General features: G+C 41.6%; 1 protein-coding gene across 5 annotated transcripts in view; it reads left to right on the top strand.

The window, feature by feature from the left end:
* ubr4 (ubiquitin protein ligase E3 component n-recognin 4) overlaps positions 1-15223 on the top strand; it is a 143035-nt gene that overhangs the window by 17987 nt on the left and 109825 nt on the right. For all 5 annotated transcript variants that reach the window (XM_055659223.1, XM_055659222.1, XM_055659227.1 and 2 more), the window contains exons 12-24: positions 783-882; positions 1658-1795; positions 2848-2965; positions 3736-3923; positions 4296-4455; positions 5362-5447; positions 6114-6283; positions 7912-8194; positions 10381-10525; positions 11999-12078; positions 12256-12384; positions 13168-13350; positions 14674-14796. In XM_055659223.1, the coding sequence (XP_055515198.1) occupies positions 783-882; positions 1658-1795; positions 2848-2965; positions 3736-3923; positions 4296-4455; positions 5362-5447; positions 6114-6283; positions 7912-8194; positions 10381-10525; positions 11999-12078; positions 12256-12384; positions 13168-13350; positions 14674-14796 (1903 nt within the window). The remainder of the gene's footprint in view (positions 1-782; positions 883-1657; positions 1796-2847; positions 2966-3735; positions 3924-4295; positions 4456-5361; positions 5448-6113; positions 6284-7911; positions 8195-10380; positions 10526-11998; positions 12079-12255; positions 12385-13167; positions 13351-14673; positions 14797-15223) is intronic.

Raw genomic sequence — 15223 nt, 5'->3', positions numbered from 1 at the left:
TTGTCTGCACATGATCTATATCCCTGCATTCCCTGCATATATTCATGTGCCTACCTCAAATGCCACTATCGTATCTGCCTAAACCGTGGGCCAGCACTGGCAGTGCTTTTCCAGGCATCCAAATTTCCTCTCTGGCATGATGAGGTTTTTTTTAATCTTGGGTTCTCAGTGTTATGTTTTATTAAAAAATTCAATGTTATCTTTGCTTTTTAATACTAATGGTCCAGGCAAGTTCATATTTGTATCTGGAACAGGGACAGCAGGACACGGAAACAGGCCCTTCAACTCAACTTGCCATGCCGACCAAGATGCCCCATGTATGCTAGACCCAGCGTCCCACGTTTGGCTCGCATCCCTCTCAACCTTTCTTATCCATTTACCTGTTCAAATGTCTTTTTAAATGATGTAGTAGTACCTGCCTGAACTACCTCCTCTGGCAGCTGTCCATATACCCACCGCCATCTGTGTGAAAATGTTACTGCTCAGTTTCCTGTTAAATATTTCTCCTCTCACTGTAAACCTATGTCCTCTGGTTCTTGATTCTCCTACTCTGGGTCAAAGTGTCTGTGCATTTACCCTATCTTTTCCCCTTATGGTTTTATACATCTCTATAAGATCACCCCTCAGCCTCCAACACTCCAGGGAATATAGTCCTAGCTTACCCATCTTGTTAACATTCTGTCTGCATTGTCTAGTGCCTGGATAGTCTAAAATGTTTCAAACCGTTGGCCTCGTGTAGTTCAATAAAAAGGTTGACATTGGTCTGACTTCCTTTCCTGCAGACATCAAGGATTTGGCATTTTGTCTGTGGTTCTGGCAAATCATGCTATCAAACTGTTGACGTCACTCTTTCAAGATCTACAAGTGGAGGCGCTCTACAGGGTAAGTGGCAGCTCTTGAGTTTAGTACACAGAGGGTACACATGAGAAACCTGTTTAGCTTTTTGACATAAGCCTAGAATTGGGATTTTTCAGGATAAAAAGTGAAGCAGAGGTTAAATGCGTCAGAGATCTGTGTGTATAAATGAAAAATCAACCAGAAATGCTGCCTGACCCACTGAGTTACTCCAGCATTTTGTGTCTCTCTTCAAACAAAATACAGCTAGATGGAAGTGTAAAATAACGATTTAAGTTTATAACTCTTTCCTTGGGACCTTGGTTATCCCAGCACATTGTTCTTTTGAAGCATGACGGAAACAGTTCATGAAAAGTAGCAAGAAGCTACGCTGTTAATGACAATAAAAGACAAACTTGCCAACCCCTCATTTGTTTGTGCACCCTGCTATGCTCAGAATACCTACAGTGTATTTGTATGCAAGTTTATTCAAAACAATATAACATCCTGGTAAAATTTCAGTGAGTTTGCTTAAGGAATAAATATTGTTTCAAGATATTGGATTGATCTTACCTGCTGTCATTTGAAATATCCCAAAATATCATTTATATTTACCTTAGTGGGCAATCAGGATCATAACTTAGTCCCACCCAAAGATGGCAGGCCTGATGTTGAACAGACGGTAATACAAAGCTAAATTGTACGTTTACCTTTTGAGTACAAATTGTGCACGTGCATACTATAAAGCGTATCTTTTTTTCATATGTAAATTTACCTGGTTATTTGGACACGGTGTAACAATGGATCATTTTGATTTCAACAGGGTTGGAGAGGCGACGGTCCACCTGCAGAACTAAATATAAGGGCACAGAGCTCCTCCATTCAGCGTGTCCAGAGACTGATTGAATCTGTTCCCCTCACCAACTTGCTTTTCACACTTTTGTCAACATCTTATAGAAAGGTAACCACTCTACAATAGAGTGCCACAATGATGCCAAATTGGTCGCCATGTTTGTGCTGACTCTTTGTTGAACAGTTCGCAAATAACTTGCGGATTTACTTCTTCCCCATATCTCACGATTGTCCTCAATCTGACTAACCAGATCCTCCCCCCCCCCACCCTCCCATTCATGCATTCTTTCTTGGTTTCCAACATTTGTCCAGTGTCCTTGTAACAAGATTAAATGGTCTCAATGACTCTCTTGAAGATTTTATCTTTTGTGAGGTTAGTGATTCAATCATAGTGTAACAGTATGATTATGTGTAGCTCATTTATATTTGTCAACACAAAATTAATGCATTGGTATTAAAATAATGGTTGCCAACAAATGTAAGATCATGTTACCCTTTGGGAACAACGCTGCCCTACACCTAAAAGACTTAAAAATGAAGGTTGTTTTTATTTCCACATTTATTTGGGGGAGAAAAACACACCTTTCATTGGCCTTTGTGTGGGGGCACGTGACCATCATGGTTTCACCCTTCAATGGTTCATCTCCAATTTTGTTGTATAGTCTTGTTTTAAATTGCTCAGTGGAGGAGATTGTTTCCTCTTTATGATTCCAAACACCTTATCTTATCCATTAACCACCTAAACTAAAGAATAGAACTGAATGTGTCAATGTATCATCATTCGCTATCATCATCTCAATGTAATTCTGATGAATCTGTGCTGTATCTCTTGCTTGGTGACTATTTGTTGACCTACTCAACAGAATGCAGATTGGTTTGATCGGGGTTCATTGCAATTGTACCTTTATACCAGCATCATTTTGAGAAAGCTGTTTGGTAAAGACACTCAAATGTTTTCCGCAGTGTTCAGTTTCCTATAGAGAGTCACTGTTCATGCTGTACAAATGTAAGGTCATGTTACCCTTTGGGAACAATGCTCCCCTACACCTTATGCTCATGCTCATCCTGTAGGAATTTCCTGTCTTGGCCTGTGCATAGTGTTATTATATTTACCAGGTTGTAGATGTGGTGATTAAAATTGTTATCATTTTACACCTCTAGGCTTGTGTCCTTCAACGGCAGCGCAAAGGTTCTGTGAGTAGTGATGTCAGTGCGTCCACTGATTCAAACACATATTATGAAGATGATTTCAGTAGCACTGAAGAGGACAGTAGTCAAGGTAATCTCAGGATTTATGTTGTGTTCTGAGACTTAATGTGGGTTGAAATGGTCAATTTATGATGCGTGGCCCAGGCGTTTTCCAGATTTACAGAACACAAACTGCAATAAAATTCTAAAATATCAATTATTTCTGGGTACGGCTTTAGTGCCATTTAGTTTTCAACACATTCCAATGGCATTAGAATTAGAACAGCTATAAAAAAAGATCTGCTAGATGCATTCAAAATTCTGAATGACTTCCATTTAGTATATCTGCTGGTGATTGAACAATTATTTCTATTTATCAGTGGTTACAGACCTATTATTGGGTTTGCAGACCTCCTCTGCTGCAAGGAAGAACTTCATTGTTCTGTGTTGGGTACAAATGACAATTAAACACACTTGACTCTTGGATTGATAATCGGATGATATTCGCCAAATCAAATTTCAAGGAAAGGGTTGAGAGTATTTTAGCACATTATTGCAATGTGTAGTTCCCCACAGTTACGCTGGTGGATCCTGAAATCATTAACAAAGTTTTGAACGTTGATATTTGGAGACTGGAACAAACAAACATATTCCTTACATTGGAGTAAGGGCAGGAATATAGGACACTTTTGGTCATCCTGGAAGGGGCTGGGTAGATTGGATGGTTTCCTTTTGTCCTTTATAATTCTGCAACTGCACGTTACATTTGTAATTCATTCCTGATTGCGATGCAAGTTGTGCTACTGTTACTTGAATTACTCGTGCTTTGAACAGTGGGGGCATCTGTGTTGTACTTTATAGATGACGACAGTGAGCCGATTCTTGGCCAATGGTTTGAAGAGACTATCTCACCCAGTAAGGAAAAATCAGCACCACCCCCTCCTCCACCACCCCCTCCCCTGGAGAGCTCCCCACGGCTGAAGAGCCCAAATAAGCAGAGTACTGTGGAGAATGGCAACATACTAGCGAGTCGCAGAGACCCCGAGCTGGTGAGTGAATTCCAGCAACAAATGTCGAACATCATGGCAAGCTGTTTTTAATAAATCAGGAGGTCAAAATATTTTTTAGTTCTGGATCTCTCATATTTAAATAATTTGTGGGGCTGGCTTTTTAAACTAATCTGTGAAACTAAGCTACATATTGTCTTTATTATTGAAAGTTAACTCTTAAATCATTTGGTACATCAAATTGCTGTGGTTTTTCAGATTTGTTCCTTACATATAGAACTAAATATTAGATTAAGACACACCTTGGGCTCAAATTACATTGGAAGTGGAATTGAGGATCGTACTTGCGAAAGAGATTACCTCAGTTCTAGTAAAATCTCCATGTTTAAATTATTTTAATAAATTGTCTTCCAGTTTCTCAGCCTGGCTTCAGGCATCCTCAACTTCATTACATCTTCAATGCTGAACTCGAGGAACAACTTCATCCGGAATTACCTGAGTGTTTCTTTGACTGAACAACATATGATGACACTAGCAAGCATCATCAAAGATGTGGACAAAGATGGAACCAAAGGTTAGGATGCTAGTTCAGTGTTAGTGAATAATAAGCAGGCTTGGCTTTGGAGTGCATTGTTTGCTTATGTCTAAGGCACATCTTTCAGCCTATTTACTACGGAAGTAGTGAGACAGCTAATGAAAGCTTGAACTGGTTCAATTGCAATTCATTGGGTAAAGATGATTTGCCAGGACACTGCTGTGGGTACCCCTCACCACCATAAACAGAGCATTGAGAAACAAGGAACCCCAGATGCTGGTGCTGGAAGAACTCAGCTGGTCAGCCAGCAGGTTTAGACTACATAGATAAGTGACTTTTGAGATTGGGACACTTGTTCAGACTGTTTGTAGTAGGAGGGGTAAAGCTGGAAAAGAGGTGGGAGTGCGACAAAGCCTCTGCAATTCACAGGTGGATACAGGGGGGTGGGGGTGTTAGTGGGCAGATGAATGGACAAAGTTTAGAGATGAAAAAGAGATAAATATTTGTCAGGTAAGGAGAGAGGAGACGTTAAATGTGATCCCAGAGGAGGAAGTAGATATGGAAGGGGGCGATAGTTGGAGAGATGGGGCACCGTGAGTATATGGGGTTGAAAAACAAAAGATTTGTGGGCATCCAATGATGTGCCAAACTCGGAGGGAGGATTTGCATGTATTGAAAAGGGTTAACTTGGTCTTTTAAAATCTTGACAATTATGGGTTCCAATTTGATATGAAATTGACTACTAAAATGTTGTGTTTCCTGGAATAATGACTTCTGTAGACTGGATTAATTCTAAGATAGACACAAAAAGATGAAGATAGTTGCATCTCTGGAGAAAAGGAATAGGTGACGTTTCATGTCGAGACCCTTGTTCAAACAAATTCTGCTTGTGTTGTGGTACCCTTTCCCTTCTCTCTTTGTGCTCATTTTTTACTTTTTGCACAGGGTCATCAGATGAGGAATTTGCCGTTGCTTTGTATCACTTTAACCATTCCATGGTTACCTCTGACCTCCCATCACCAATCCTGCAGGTGAGTCAGTCCACTGTGGTTCACTGACTGTCCTTCGATTTCAGTTAGCAATGATAATATCATTTTGTGTGTGTGCTTTTTGTTGCTTATTAATGTTGCCACAAAATGCAATGAAACAAGTTAAATGAAAACGCATGATATTTGGATTCATTTCTTAATATCTGTGAAATAGTCTTTTGTGAATAACATATGTTAGAAATAAAATTTGGGGCTTTTGATCGCAGTTTTGGTGCTTTTAGTGACCATCACTTAAATAATTCAAACTTAATAATTTGATATAAAGACCACGTTTACATATCCGTCTTTCTGAGAAGTTTTTTTCCCCATTTTGTTCTCTGCCAAAGGAGTGACCCCGGGGAGAAGGGGGGCAGCAGAGAAACAGCCCATGTCCTTCAGTGACCATGAACACATATGAATATGTATAACATGGATGTTTCATGTTATTGCAAGAGCAGGCCAATTTAAATTCCTGCACCTGACTGGTAGCATTGCAGAAAATTCAAACTGAAATCTGATTGTACTGTTTCTGTAGGTTTTTTTTTTTTAATGGATACATTTTGAATGTGGTATCTTGCAGATCAAGAATCTGGTATTGTGTACGAGTCTTTTGTTGCGCCAATCGCATTGAACATCACAATATTAACCGCAATATTAATTTTTATCCAGAACATACTGCTGCAGCAACTGGGGGTCGCGCCTTTTTCAGAGGGTCCGTGGCCATTGTATGTTCACTCACAGAGCCTCTCTGTGCTGTCACGCTTGCTATTAATCTGGCAGCACAAAGCCAAGGCACAGGGCGATCCAGATGTACCAGAGTGCATGAAAATCTGGGAAAGGTAAGAAATCCTGAAGTAGCGGCGCTGTTAACATCTGCGGCTCGCCTGTCTCTCTTTACTTTTTGTTGTTGGTTTTTTTTGTCTTGTTTTGGCTAAGTTTTAGTTTATTAGATCGTGTTATGGGGGGGGGGGGGGTGAAACGTGTTTTTTTTTTTGTCTCTCCCTTCGGGGGAATGCGACTTTTTCTTGTCGTATCCCCCTTCTCTGCCTCCGTCTACGCTGAGGCCTAATGGCGGAGCTGGCGGTCTCCAACCTGCGAGGGACCTCGAAGCTCCGGAGGCAGAGCCAGCCAGGGCTCACCAACGTGAGGCTGGCCGTCTTCGGGGCCGAGGCAGCGGTGGCCCGACTCGCTGATGCGGCGTTCCAGCTTTCGGCAGCGGCCTGGAGCTGTGGCTGTGGCTGCGGGACTCGGAGCTGATGCAGCGGCCCGGGGCTGTGGCTGCGGGACTCGGAGCTGTGGCTGCGGGACTCGGAGCTGATGCAGCGGGACTCGGAGCTGAGGCTGTGGCGGGCCGATTCGGAGCGGAGACGGCGTTCCGGCTTTTGGCAGCGGCGACATCACCGCGGAGGTCCGTTGGACTGGAGGGCGGCATCTTCGGCCTGGGTCGTCTCAGCGCAGAGGGAGAACAAGGAGGGAAGAGACAGAGACTAAGACTTTTGCCTCCATCACAGTGAGGAGGTGCTTGGTGAACTCACTGTGGTGGATGTTAATTTGTGTTTATTGTATATCTTGTTATTTATTGTTACTGTGTATGACTGCAGGCAACGTAATTTCGTTCAGACCGAAAGGTCTGAATGGCAATAAAGGAATCAAATTCAAAATTCTTCACCAAAAGTAAATGAAATCTGAGGAAGGACATTATTGCCATAGAGGGAGTGCAGAGACGGTTCACCAGACTGATTCCTGGGATGTCAGGACTGTCTTATGAAGAAAGACTGGATAGACTTGGTTTATACTCTCTAGAATTTAGAAGATTGAGAGGGGCTTATGGTGAACTTACAAAAATTCTAAGGGGGGTTGGACAGGCTAGATGCAGGAAGATTGTTCCCGATGTTATTTGTCACAGTTAAGGATAAGGGGGAAATCCTTTAAAACCGAGATAACTTTTTTCACACAGAGAGTGGTGAATCTCTGGAACTCTCTGCCACAGAGGGTAGTTGAGGCCTTCATTGGCTATATTTAAGAGGGAGTAGATGTGTCCCTTGTGGCTAAGGGGATCAGGGGGTATGTATGGAGAGAAGGCAGGACAGGTCCTGGATGATCAGCCATGATCATATTGAATGGCGGTGCAAATTCGAAGGGCCAAATGGCCTTACTCCTCACCTAATTTCTAGTTTCTATGTTTAAAAGAAGTTGCCCAGTTTCGTCCTTTGATCTGTATGCAATGCTGAACTGAAGCATCTCTTATTGTTAGTATTGCTGATTTAGTGACAATTAGATATTATAATTGAACCTAGATTTTAATTGTGATTAACCATAGACATATAGAATCACAAACAGAGTAGATTAAAGGCCTCAATGTTTTTAACTGTGTAGTTTGGAATGTTTAACTTTCCCACGATCATTAATTTCTGTGCAATATTTCCTGCATTCTCTTATGTGGATAATTATCTCTTTCCCACGACAGGTTTATTGCGACACTTAAGCAGAACATATTCCAGGGTGTGGTGCCAACTGACTCAGAAGATCTAAATGTTGAGCATCTTCAACTTCTGTTGCTAATTTTCCATAACTTCTCGGAGAGTGGCCGGCGTATGGTGGTCACCATGTGCGTACAAGTGATTGTTGAGGTGGCATCAAAGGCAGAGAATCAAGTTCGATGTGTGCCACTAACACTTGCTCGATTGCTGCTGGTCTTTGAATATGTTCTTCAGCAGTATTCAAAAGTGCCAATCTACCTATTCGAACAGGTAAGTACCAGTGGAGTGGGTGGTTGAAAATCTATATTGTGTAAATAAACCTATAAACGCTGGCTCTTCAGTATAATGGCTTGGAACTGGCAAGGAGAGGTACCACTGAGGTTGTCAGCATAGTGAGTCATACAGCACGGAAACAGGCCCTTTGGCCGAACTAGTCCATGCTGACCAAGATGCCCCATCTATGCTAGTCCTACCTGCCCATATTTGGACCATATCCATCTTAGCCTTTTGTATCCATGTAGCTAACACTTCTAAATGAAGGCGGTCAAGCACAGGTTCTGTCATTAGTTTCAGATTCAGATTCAATTTTAACTGTCATTGTCAGTGTAAAGTACAGAGACAACGAAATGCATTCATGCAACTGTGTTGTGGACTCTCATATCATTTGCAGAAGTTGATGAATCAATGCAAGTTTCAGACATTTATGGTTTATGTCCAAACATGTTACCTTTTGTAGAATGAGGTGTTGATTGCATTTCTAATGGTGGAAAAAAATTATAATTGCTGCTCAACAATCTTATCTGGGACTAAACATAGGTATGTTACAAAACCTACCTGAATCGTCATTAGGAATCTGCCCTCAGCCAGGCCCGCGATTTTGGCGCTGTTTGGAGGGGGCGGGTTTAAAACGCGATTTTTACTAGGCTGTACTAATCGTACATGTTCAGCCTAGTAAATCATTAACGGAAAATCGCTGCAAGACCCGGTCGCAAAAGCTATTATTAGTTTTATAGGCCTCGATAATATAGTTATAATAGATTTAAAATTACTGTTTCATCTCGCAACCATTCGCAGCCCCAGGGTTTTATAGAGCAAACAATTAAAGGTATGTACCTTATTTTTACATTAAATGGGCCATATATATAACCCTATATATCAAATTATCTATAACGAATAGCTCATTTTGGGCTTTTTATATCCCGCAGTATTTTTCTCGGCATTTGAGGGCACTAATCCAGCGCGCTGTCAACATTCTAAACCGGCGCGTTCCACATGAACCCACTAGAAAGCCGATTTAAATGGGCATTTATTTACAGCAATTGAACACTAAATTCCTTCCATTTGGCCTATAAATTAATGTAAATTAGATATAAAAATCATGTTATATTGTGAATTATTTGTGAATAATCTTTGGACACTTAGGCTATTTAAAAATGTTAATCTTTCCTTAAGAAATGGCCTGTTGACTATCCAAGATCACAGCTTTTTTGTAATGTCCATTGAAAATCAATAGGGAACAAGATGCTAATTTCCGAGTATGAAAATGGTCATAACTTTTTTAATACTTGAGATATGAAAGTGAATTTGGTGTCAAATTAAACTTATTGTTATGCTTTATCTGATGGGATAAATTGCAGACTTGATTTTTTAAATCTCAAAATTTTGTAACATTGCTACTAAACAAATAATTTAAAATGCCTTCGTTGAATTTTCTTATAATTACTGCATTCTTGTCAGTGCTTGGGGAAAAAGTTTGTTAAATGCAGAGTTACTTGGTCCACCACCAACACCTCCACCCCCCCACCCCCCCCCAGTTTTTTTGGCCTTCCATCACAGCGATGTGATGGATGTTTATGTAAATTATGTTGTGTCTTGGGTCTATTTGTTTGTAATGTATGGCTGCAGAAACGTCATTTCGTTTGGACCTCAAGGGGTCCAAATGGCAAATAAATTGAATCTTGAATCTTGAATTTCCTCCGCAGATGCTGCCTGACCCGCTGAGTATCTCCAGCACTTTGTGTTTTATTTTTAACATGCTTCTGTTTTCCTTCCATCCATCCTGTAATAGTCGAGAGTGTTTATTGTCATGTGTCCCTGATAGAACAATGAAATTCTTACTTGCTGCAGCACAACAGAATATGTAAACTGATTTATTTGCTTCCATGTCATTGTTCCACTTTCAGCCCCTTTCTGATTTCCATTCAGCAATTGCTTTATATTTCATCTTTGATCCCTTACGAATTCTAATCCAAACCTACCATTTTGTTTGCCTACATAGCCTCATATGGATAATTGACAGCTGCGACCTTGCCTGTTTTACACACCAGAGAATTGCTTTGCATCTTCCTCTGCTTTTTCAGAATGATATGGGGCATGAATGTAATATTAGAATGTTAATTGGGCTGCACTTATTGGAAGAAGCATTTGATTAAGATTGTGAGTGTTTTTGTTTCTAGATTCAGTACAATCTGCTCACTCCACCAGCCTGCACTGCTGGTTCCAGTTCCAGTGGTACACAAGATTCTGGCCGGCGCATCCAAGTGCCATTTTACCATGGATTTAAAGAGGTTGAAGAAAACTGGGCGAAACACATTGGGACAGGTATGGCAAAGAAACGGTTAACATGGAGGAATAGGTATTGGAAGTCAAAAGATAAATACTGATAAGATGTCTTTGCAGATGTCTTTGGTCATCTTGTGTGAGCAAAATGTAACATTTAAATTAGGTAATTAATCTAGAGTTTATGAAGCAGCAATCAGTCTCAGCCGGCCAAAGCCTGCTTTATTGTGGTAATTACCCATTCAGTCATCCTCATTTAGTCTGTCCCAATTGTGAAATTATTGTCCTCCAAGAGGCAGAACAACGAAGTAAGTTGTATCATGGCCTGTTAAAGAAGAAAACAAATAAACAATGAGAATAACCTAGGCACTGAATTCTGACACGCCGAAGACATTTGCATGCAACCTTGCAAAACCCTTGAAAACATCTAGGATCTGATAACTAAATTGCGAGGACTATCCAGCTAACCAGTCAATAGTCACAAAATGCGACTTTATAGACAATATGCAGACTTCCCCGTTAAACGGTGCTTTCTCTCCGCTATTCTCGATGGAATCCTCACTCGCACCTTGCCTTCATTACGCCTCCCCTTCACGTAGAATAGAGATAGATTTTTCTTGGAACTTCACTTTCACCCCAGCATCCTCCACATGCAGCGTTTCATTCTTTAACATTTCTGTACAAAATCATGGGAGGAATAGATCGGGTAGATTGCACCGAGTCTTTTGCCCAGAGTTGGGGAATCGAGGACCAGAGGACATAGGTTGAAGGTGAGGGGGAAAATATTTAATAGGAATCTGGGGGGTAGCGTTTTCATACAAAGGGTGGTGGGTGTATGGAACAAGCTGCCAGATGAGGTAGTTGAGGCTGGGACTATCCCATTGTTTAAGAAACAGACCGGTACATGGATAGGACAGGTTTGAAGGGATATGGACCAAGCGCAGGCAAGTGGGACTAGTGTAGCTGGGACATTGTTGACCGGTGAGGGCAAGTTGGGCCGAAGGGCCTGTTTCCACACTGTAACACTCTATGACTCGACAATGTGATCAACTACCAGTCACATCTTCCCCTCACCATCACTTTCTGCTTTCCATAGGGATCAGTCTCTCCGTGACTGTGGCTCACTTACCCTTCCCCACTCATCCCCCCCCCCGTACAACCGTAGGAGATGTAATGCCTGTCCCTATACCTTCCCCATCACCACCATTCAGGGACATAAATAATCCTACCAGTTGAAGCAGAGATTCACCGACATCTCCTCCAACCTTGGCAGGTCTCAATACGAAAGTATAGATACAAGGAGCGGTTTGTGACTTAAAAGGCTACGTTTTGGAACCAGAGATTTTGTTTGGTGGACATAAGACAATATATTTCTGAGAGTTGACAAGATTATCTCCCTGAGTTATTAATGTCTATGAACAATCTTAAAGTAATACACTGTATAACAATGAATGAAGAGTTAACCATAAGCTGGGCTTAGATTTGATTTCTGATGTCCAACTGTTTCTTTTCCAGAGTCTGCTCCTTTGCCTAAATTCTACAGCATTCTTTCTCATGAGACTTCCGATGATGACAGGAACAGATTAGATGAGATGGTGAGAAGCATGGAATTAAGTTTTCCACATCCTGGAAATCTTGTAAAAATATTTTACAATTGTTTTTAATCTTGAATGATAATCATGCAAATTGGATACATCCAAGAGGTGATTCTTTATCTGTTTGGTATAACATTTATTTCTATTATTTCACTTATTTTTCCATTTATTCTTCAGGTCTTTGATGTCCTCTATGGCGGTGCTTTAAAGTACGATGACTTGTATTCATCCCTGATCTTGCTGTTGTCAGCTGGCTCACAGTTTGATGCCCTCAGGCGTGAAGAGCACAAGAATGCAACACCTGTGGTAAGTTCAAGGAGTGTATATCTCATAGCCTCAGCCCTCACAAGAGTCTGCAGGGGGCCATTGGACATGAAGGAGCTGTTCGCTGTATTCTGTCCCTATCCTTTTCTTTGTCAGGTGCTTAGCAACTTGTAGAATGACTGCTGTTTCCACGTAAAATGAGTGCTGAGTCTTCAAAGACTTCAATCAATTGAAATCTTTGAAGACTCAAAGATTTGAAGTCTTTGTCATGGGGCCCATTCGACTCTCTAGCTTAAATTTATGGTTTCTGGTTATGACGCAAGTCACTATTTATCCCAGATGGGAATTTCGATGAACTGAATGTTTTGAAACACAATTATTACTTGGTCCTGGGCGTGGGGGATTGTCGGCGTGTTTCCCTGCAACTCCATGTTACCTCTTTACTGTCGCTATCCTCCTCCTCCACCACCCCTGGCACCAGGCAGTTCCATGCACCCACCATTCTCTGTGTGTAAAAAATTTCCTTTAAACTTTGCTTCTCTCACCTTAAAGCTATGCCCTGTAGTTTTTGATATTTCCACCAGAAAAGTTTCTAATATTCATCCGTGGTTTGTTTCACAATGCTCCTAAAATGTAAGCATCCCTACAAAATGGGGTTCTCTGCTACATTATTGAGTCGTGTATGATCTGTTGAAAAATAGGCTTCCATTTAATGAGGTTTGCATCAGATGTAGAATTAACCAGTTCCGTTTTTCAGTTGGCCTATGCTTTACGCTGCACGTCGTTTTGGTATAATTTTGTTCTCTCGTTGACTTTTCCTTCTAGGAAGCTTGCTCCATTCAGTATTACTTCTTAATCTTGTGGAGGATCCTAGGAGTTGTGCCTCCGTCAAAAGCCTACGTTAATCAGGTGGCAATGAGCACAGCGGAGCTTAGTGAATGCGACATCCTGCATACGCTTCGATGGTCATCGCGCCTCTGTATCAGCTCCTATGCAACGTGGATCAAGGTATTAACAAATGAAACGCCCAGTGGTTTGTGGTGCAAAAGTGCAAAGTATTCGTTTAGTTGCAGCATGAAAGCCGGCTCTTCTGCCCACTGAGCCCCTGCCGACCATCGATCACCCGTTCGCACTAGTTCTTTACCCACCTTTGCATCAATTCCTTACACATTAGAGGCAATTTACAGAGGCCAATTGACCTATAAATCTGCATGTCTTTGGAATGTGGGAGGAAATTGGAGCACCTGAAGGAAACCCACACAGTCGCAGGGAGAATATGCAAACTCCACACAGACAGAACCCGAGGTCAGGATCAAACCCTGGTCTCTGGCGGCTGTGAGGCAGCAACATCTCTACCAACTGGCCTATTACATGTCAAAAATAAACTCATTTTGTGAATATTTAAATGTCGGGAAACTTGATGTTTTGAAGAGCCAAGTATTGGACCAGGAGAGAAAGACATGAAAAACGTAGAATTGTTGCGAGGTTTAGATTGTTAGTTCACACCATATCACAAAGTATTCAAATATTGCTTTATGGCTATATTTTACCCCGTATTTTCTCTGTTTTCCTCTTTTGATGCTGCTTAATGCCAGGTTTACCCTGTTCATGCCAAAATTGTTCTACGTCATCATCGAGGCAAATAACCAGTAGTGTCTGCACCATTAGGGTGCAGAACACAGTCCTGCCCAAATCACTGTACGTTTTTCAAAGAAGCTGCCAGACATCGCTGAGCAACAATTGGGAAACAAGCGATTATATTCACATGGATCATTTACTGCTGCCTTAGCTTTTACCTCTGCATCAACCTTTCATCTATGAGACACTAAAAGCCCTGTCCCACTGTACGAATTCATTCAAGAGTTCTCCCCGAGTTTGCCCTGATTCAAACTCGGAGATTTACGGTAATGGCCGCTCGCTCGTAAGGCTCTCGTGGACATTTTTCAACATGTTGAAAAATCTTCACGAGTCTTCCCGAGCTTACCTGCCGTTAGCGAGTCTTTCCGAATATCTGCCATTAGCGTTACGAGCCACTAAGAGACGTCCCCGAGCTCCGATATACCCGCTACGTTCATTCTACGTGCTTACCATGAGTTTGATTTTTTTTTTTAACTCACGAGAGCACTTGAATGTACTCATACAGTGGGACAGTCTTGTACTGCAATGCTATGGTGCATGAAATTAATGTTGAGCCATTAACATATCTACATACAATAGCAGATGGAAGATTACATGGTAACATGGAAAGGATATGGAGAGTAAAGCAGTTATTTTCAATATGACTGTTGTTCAATGAGAGGCTTGTTAATGCATGATTTTGCTTTGCTGCAGGATCACCTGGTGCGACAGGGCATGAAGCCAGACCATGCTGGCTCACTGGTAGAACTGGCCGTTGCCAAGTGCAGTTTTGTGAAGTATGATGTGGAACTTGCAGAGGACTATGTTGCCAGACAGGTAAGAAAAAGCCTGGCCAGTGTGCTGTCTGTCTGAAAGTGGTGTTTTTTTTAAATTATTTTAAGGATGAAATAACCTTGATATTATAGGCGGTGGTACTGCCATTGTGGCTATAATCTTCAAGCCATGGGAAATAGTTCCTCCTGTATTTTCAGAATATTTCACCAAAGTATTTTCATGAGGAGAAGAGGGAACAAGAAGACCAGAACAGGAGCAATACTGGGCATGTTTTTTACACAGAGAGTGAAGAGTGCCTGGAACGTATTGCCAGGGGTGATGGCGCTGGCATTGATGACAGTGGTGTTTAAGAGGCTTTTAGATAAGTGCTGGGAATGGAGGGTAGTGGATCATGTGCAGGCAGGTGAGATTAGTTTAAATTATATCTTCGGCACAGACATGGGCCAAAGGGCCTGTTCCTAGTTCCTAG

Source organism: Leucoraja erinacea, chromosome 30, assembly GCF_028641065.1.
Source record: "Leucoraja erinacea ecotype New England chromosome 30, Leri_hhj_1, whole genome shotgun sequence".
Lineage (NCBI taxonomy): Eukaryota > Metazoa > Chordata > Chondrichthyes > Rajiformes > Rajidae > Leucoraja > Leucoraja erinaceus.
Note: the sequence above shows the minus strand (reverse complement) of the source record. Positions and strands in the feature narration are given on the sequence as shown.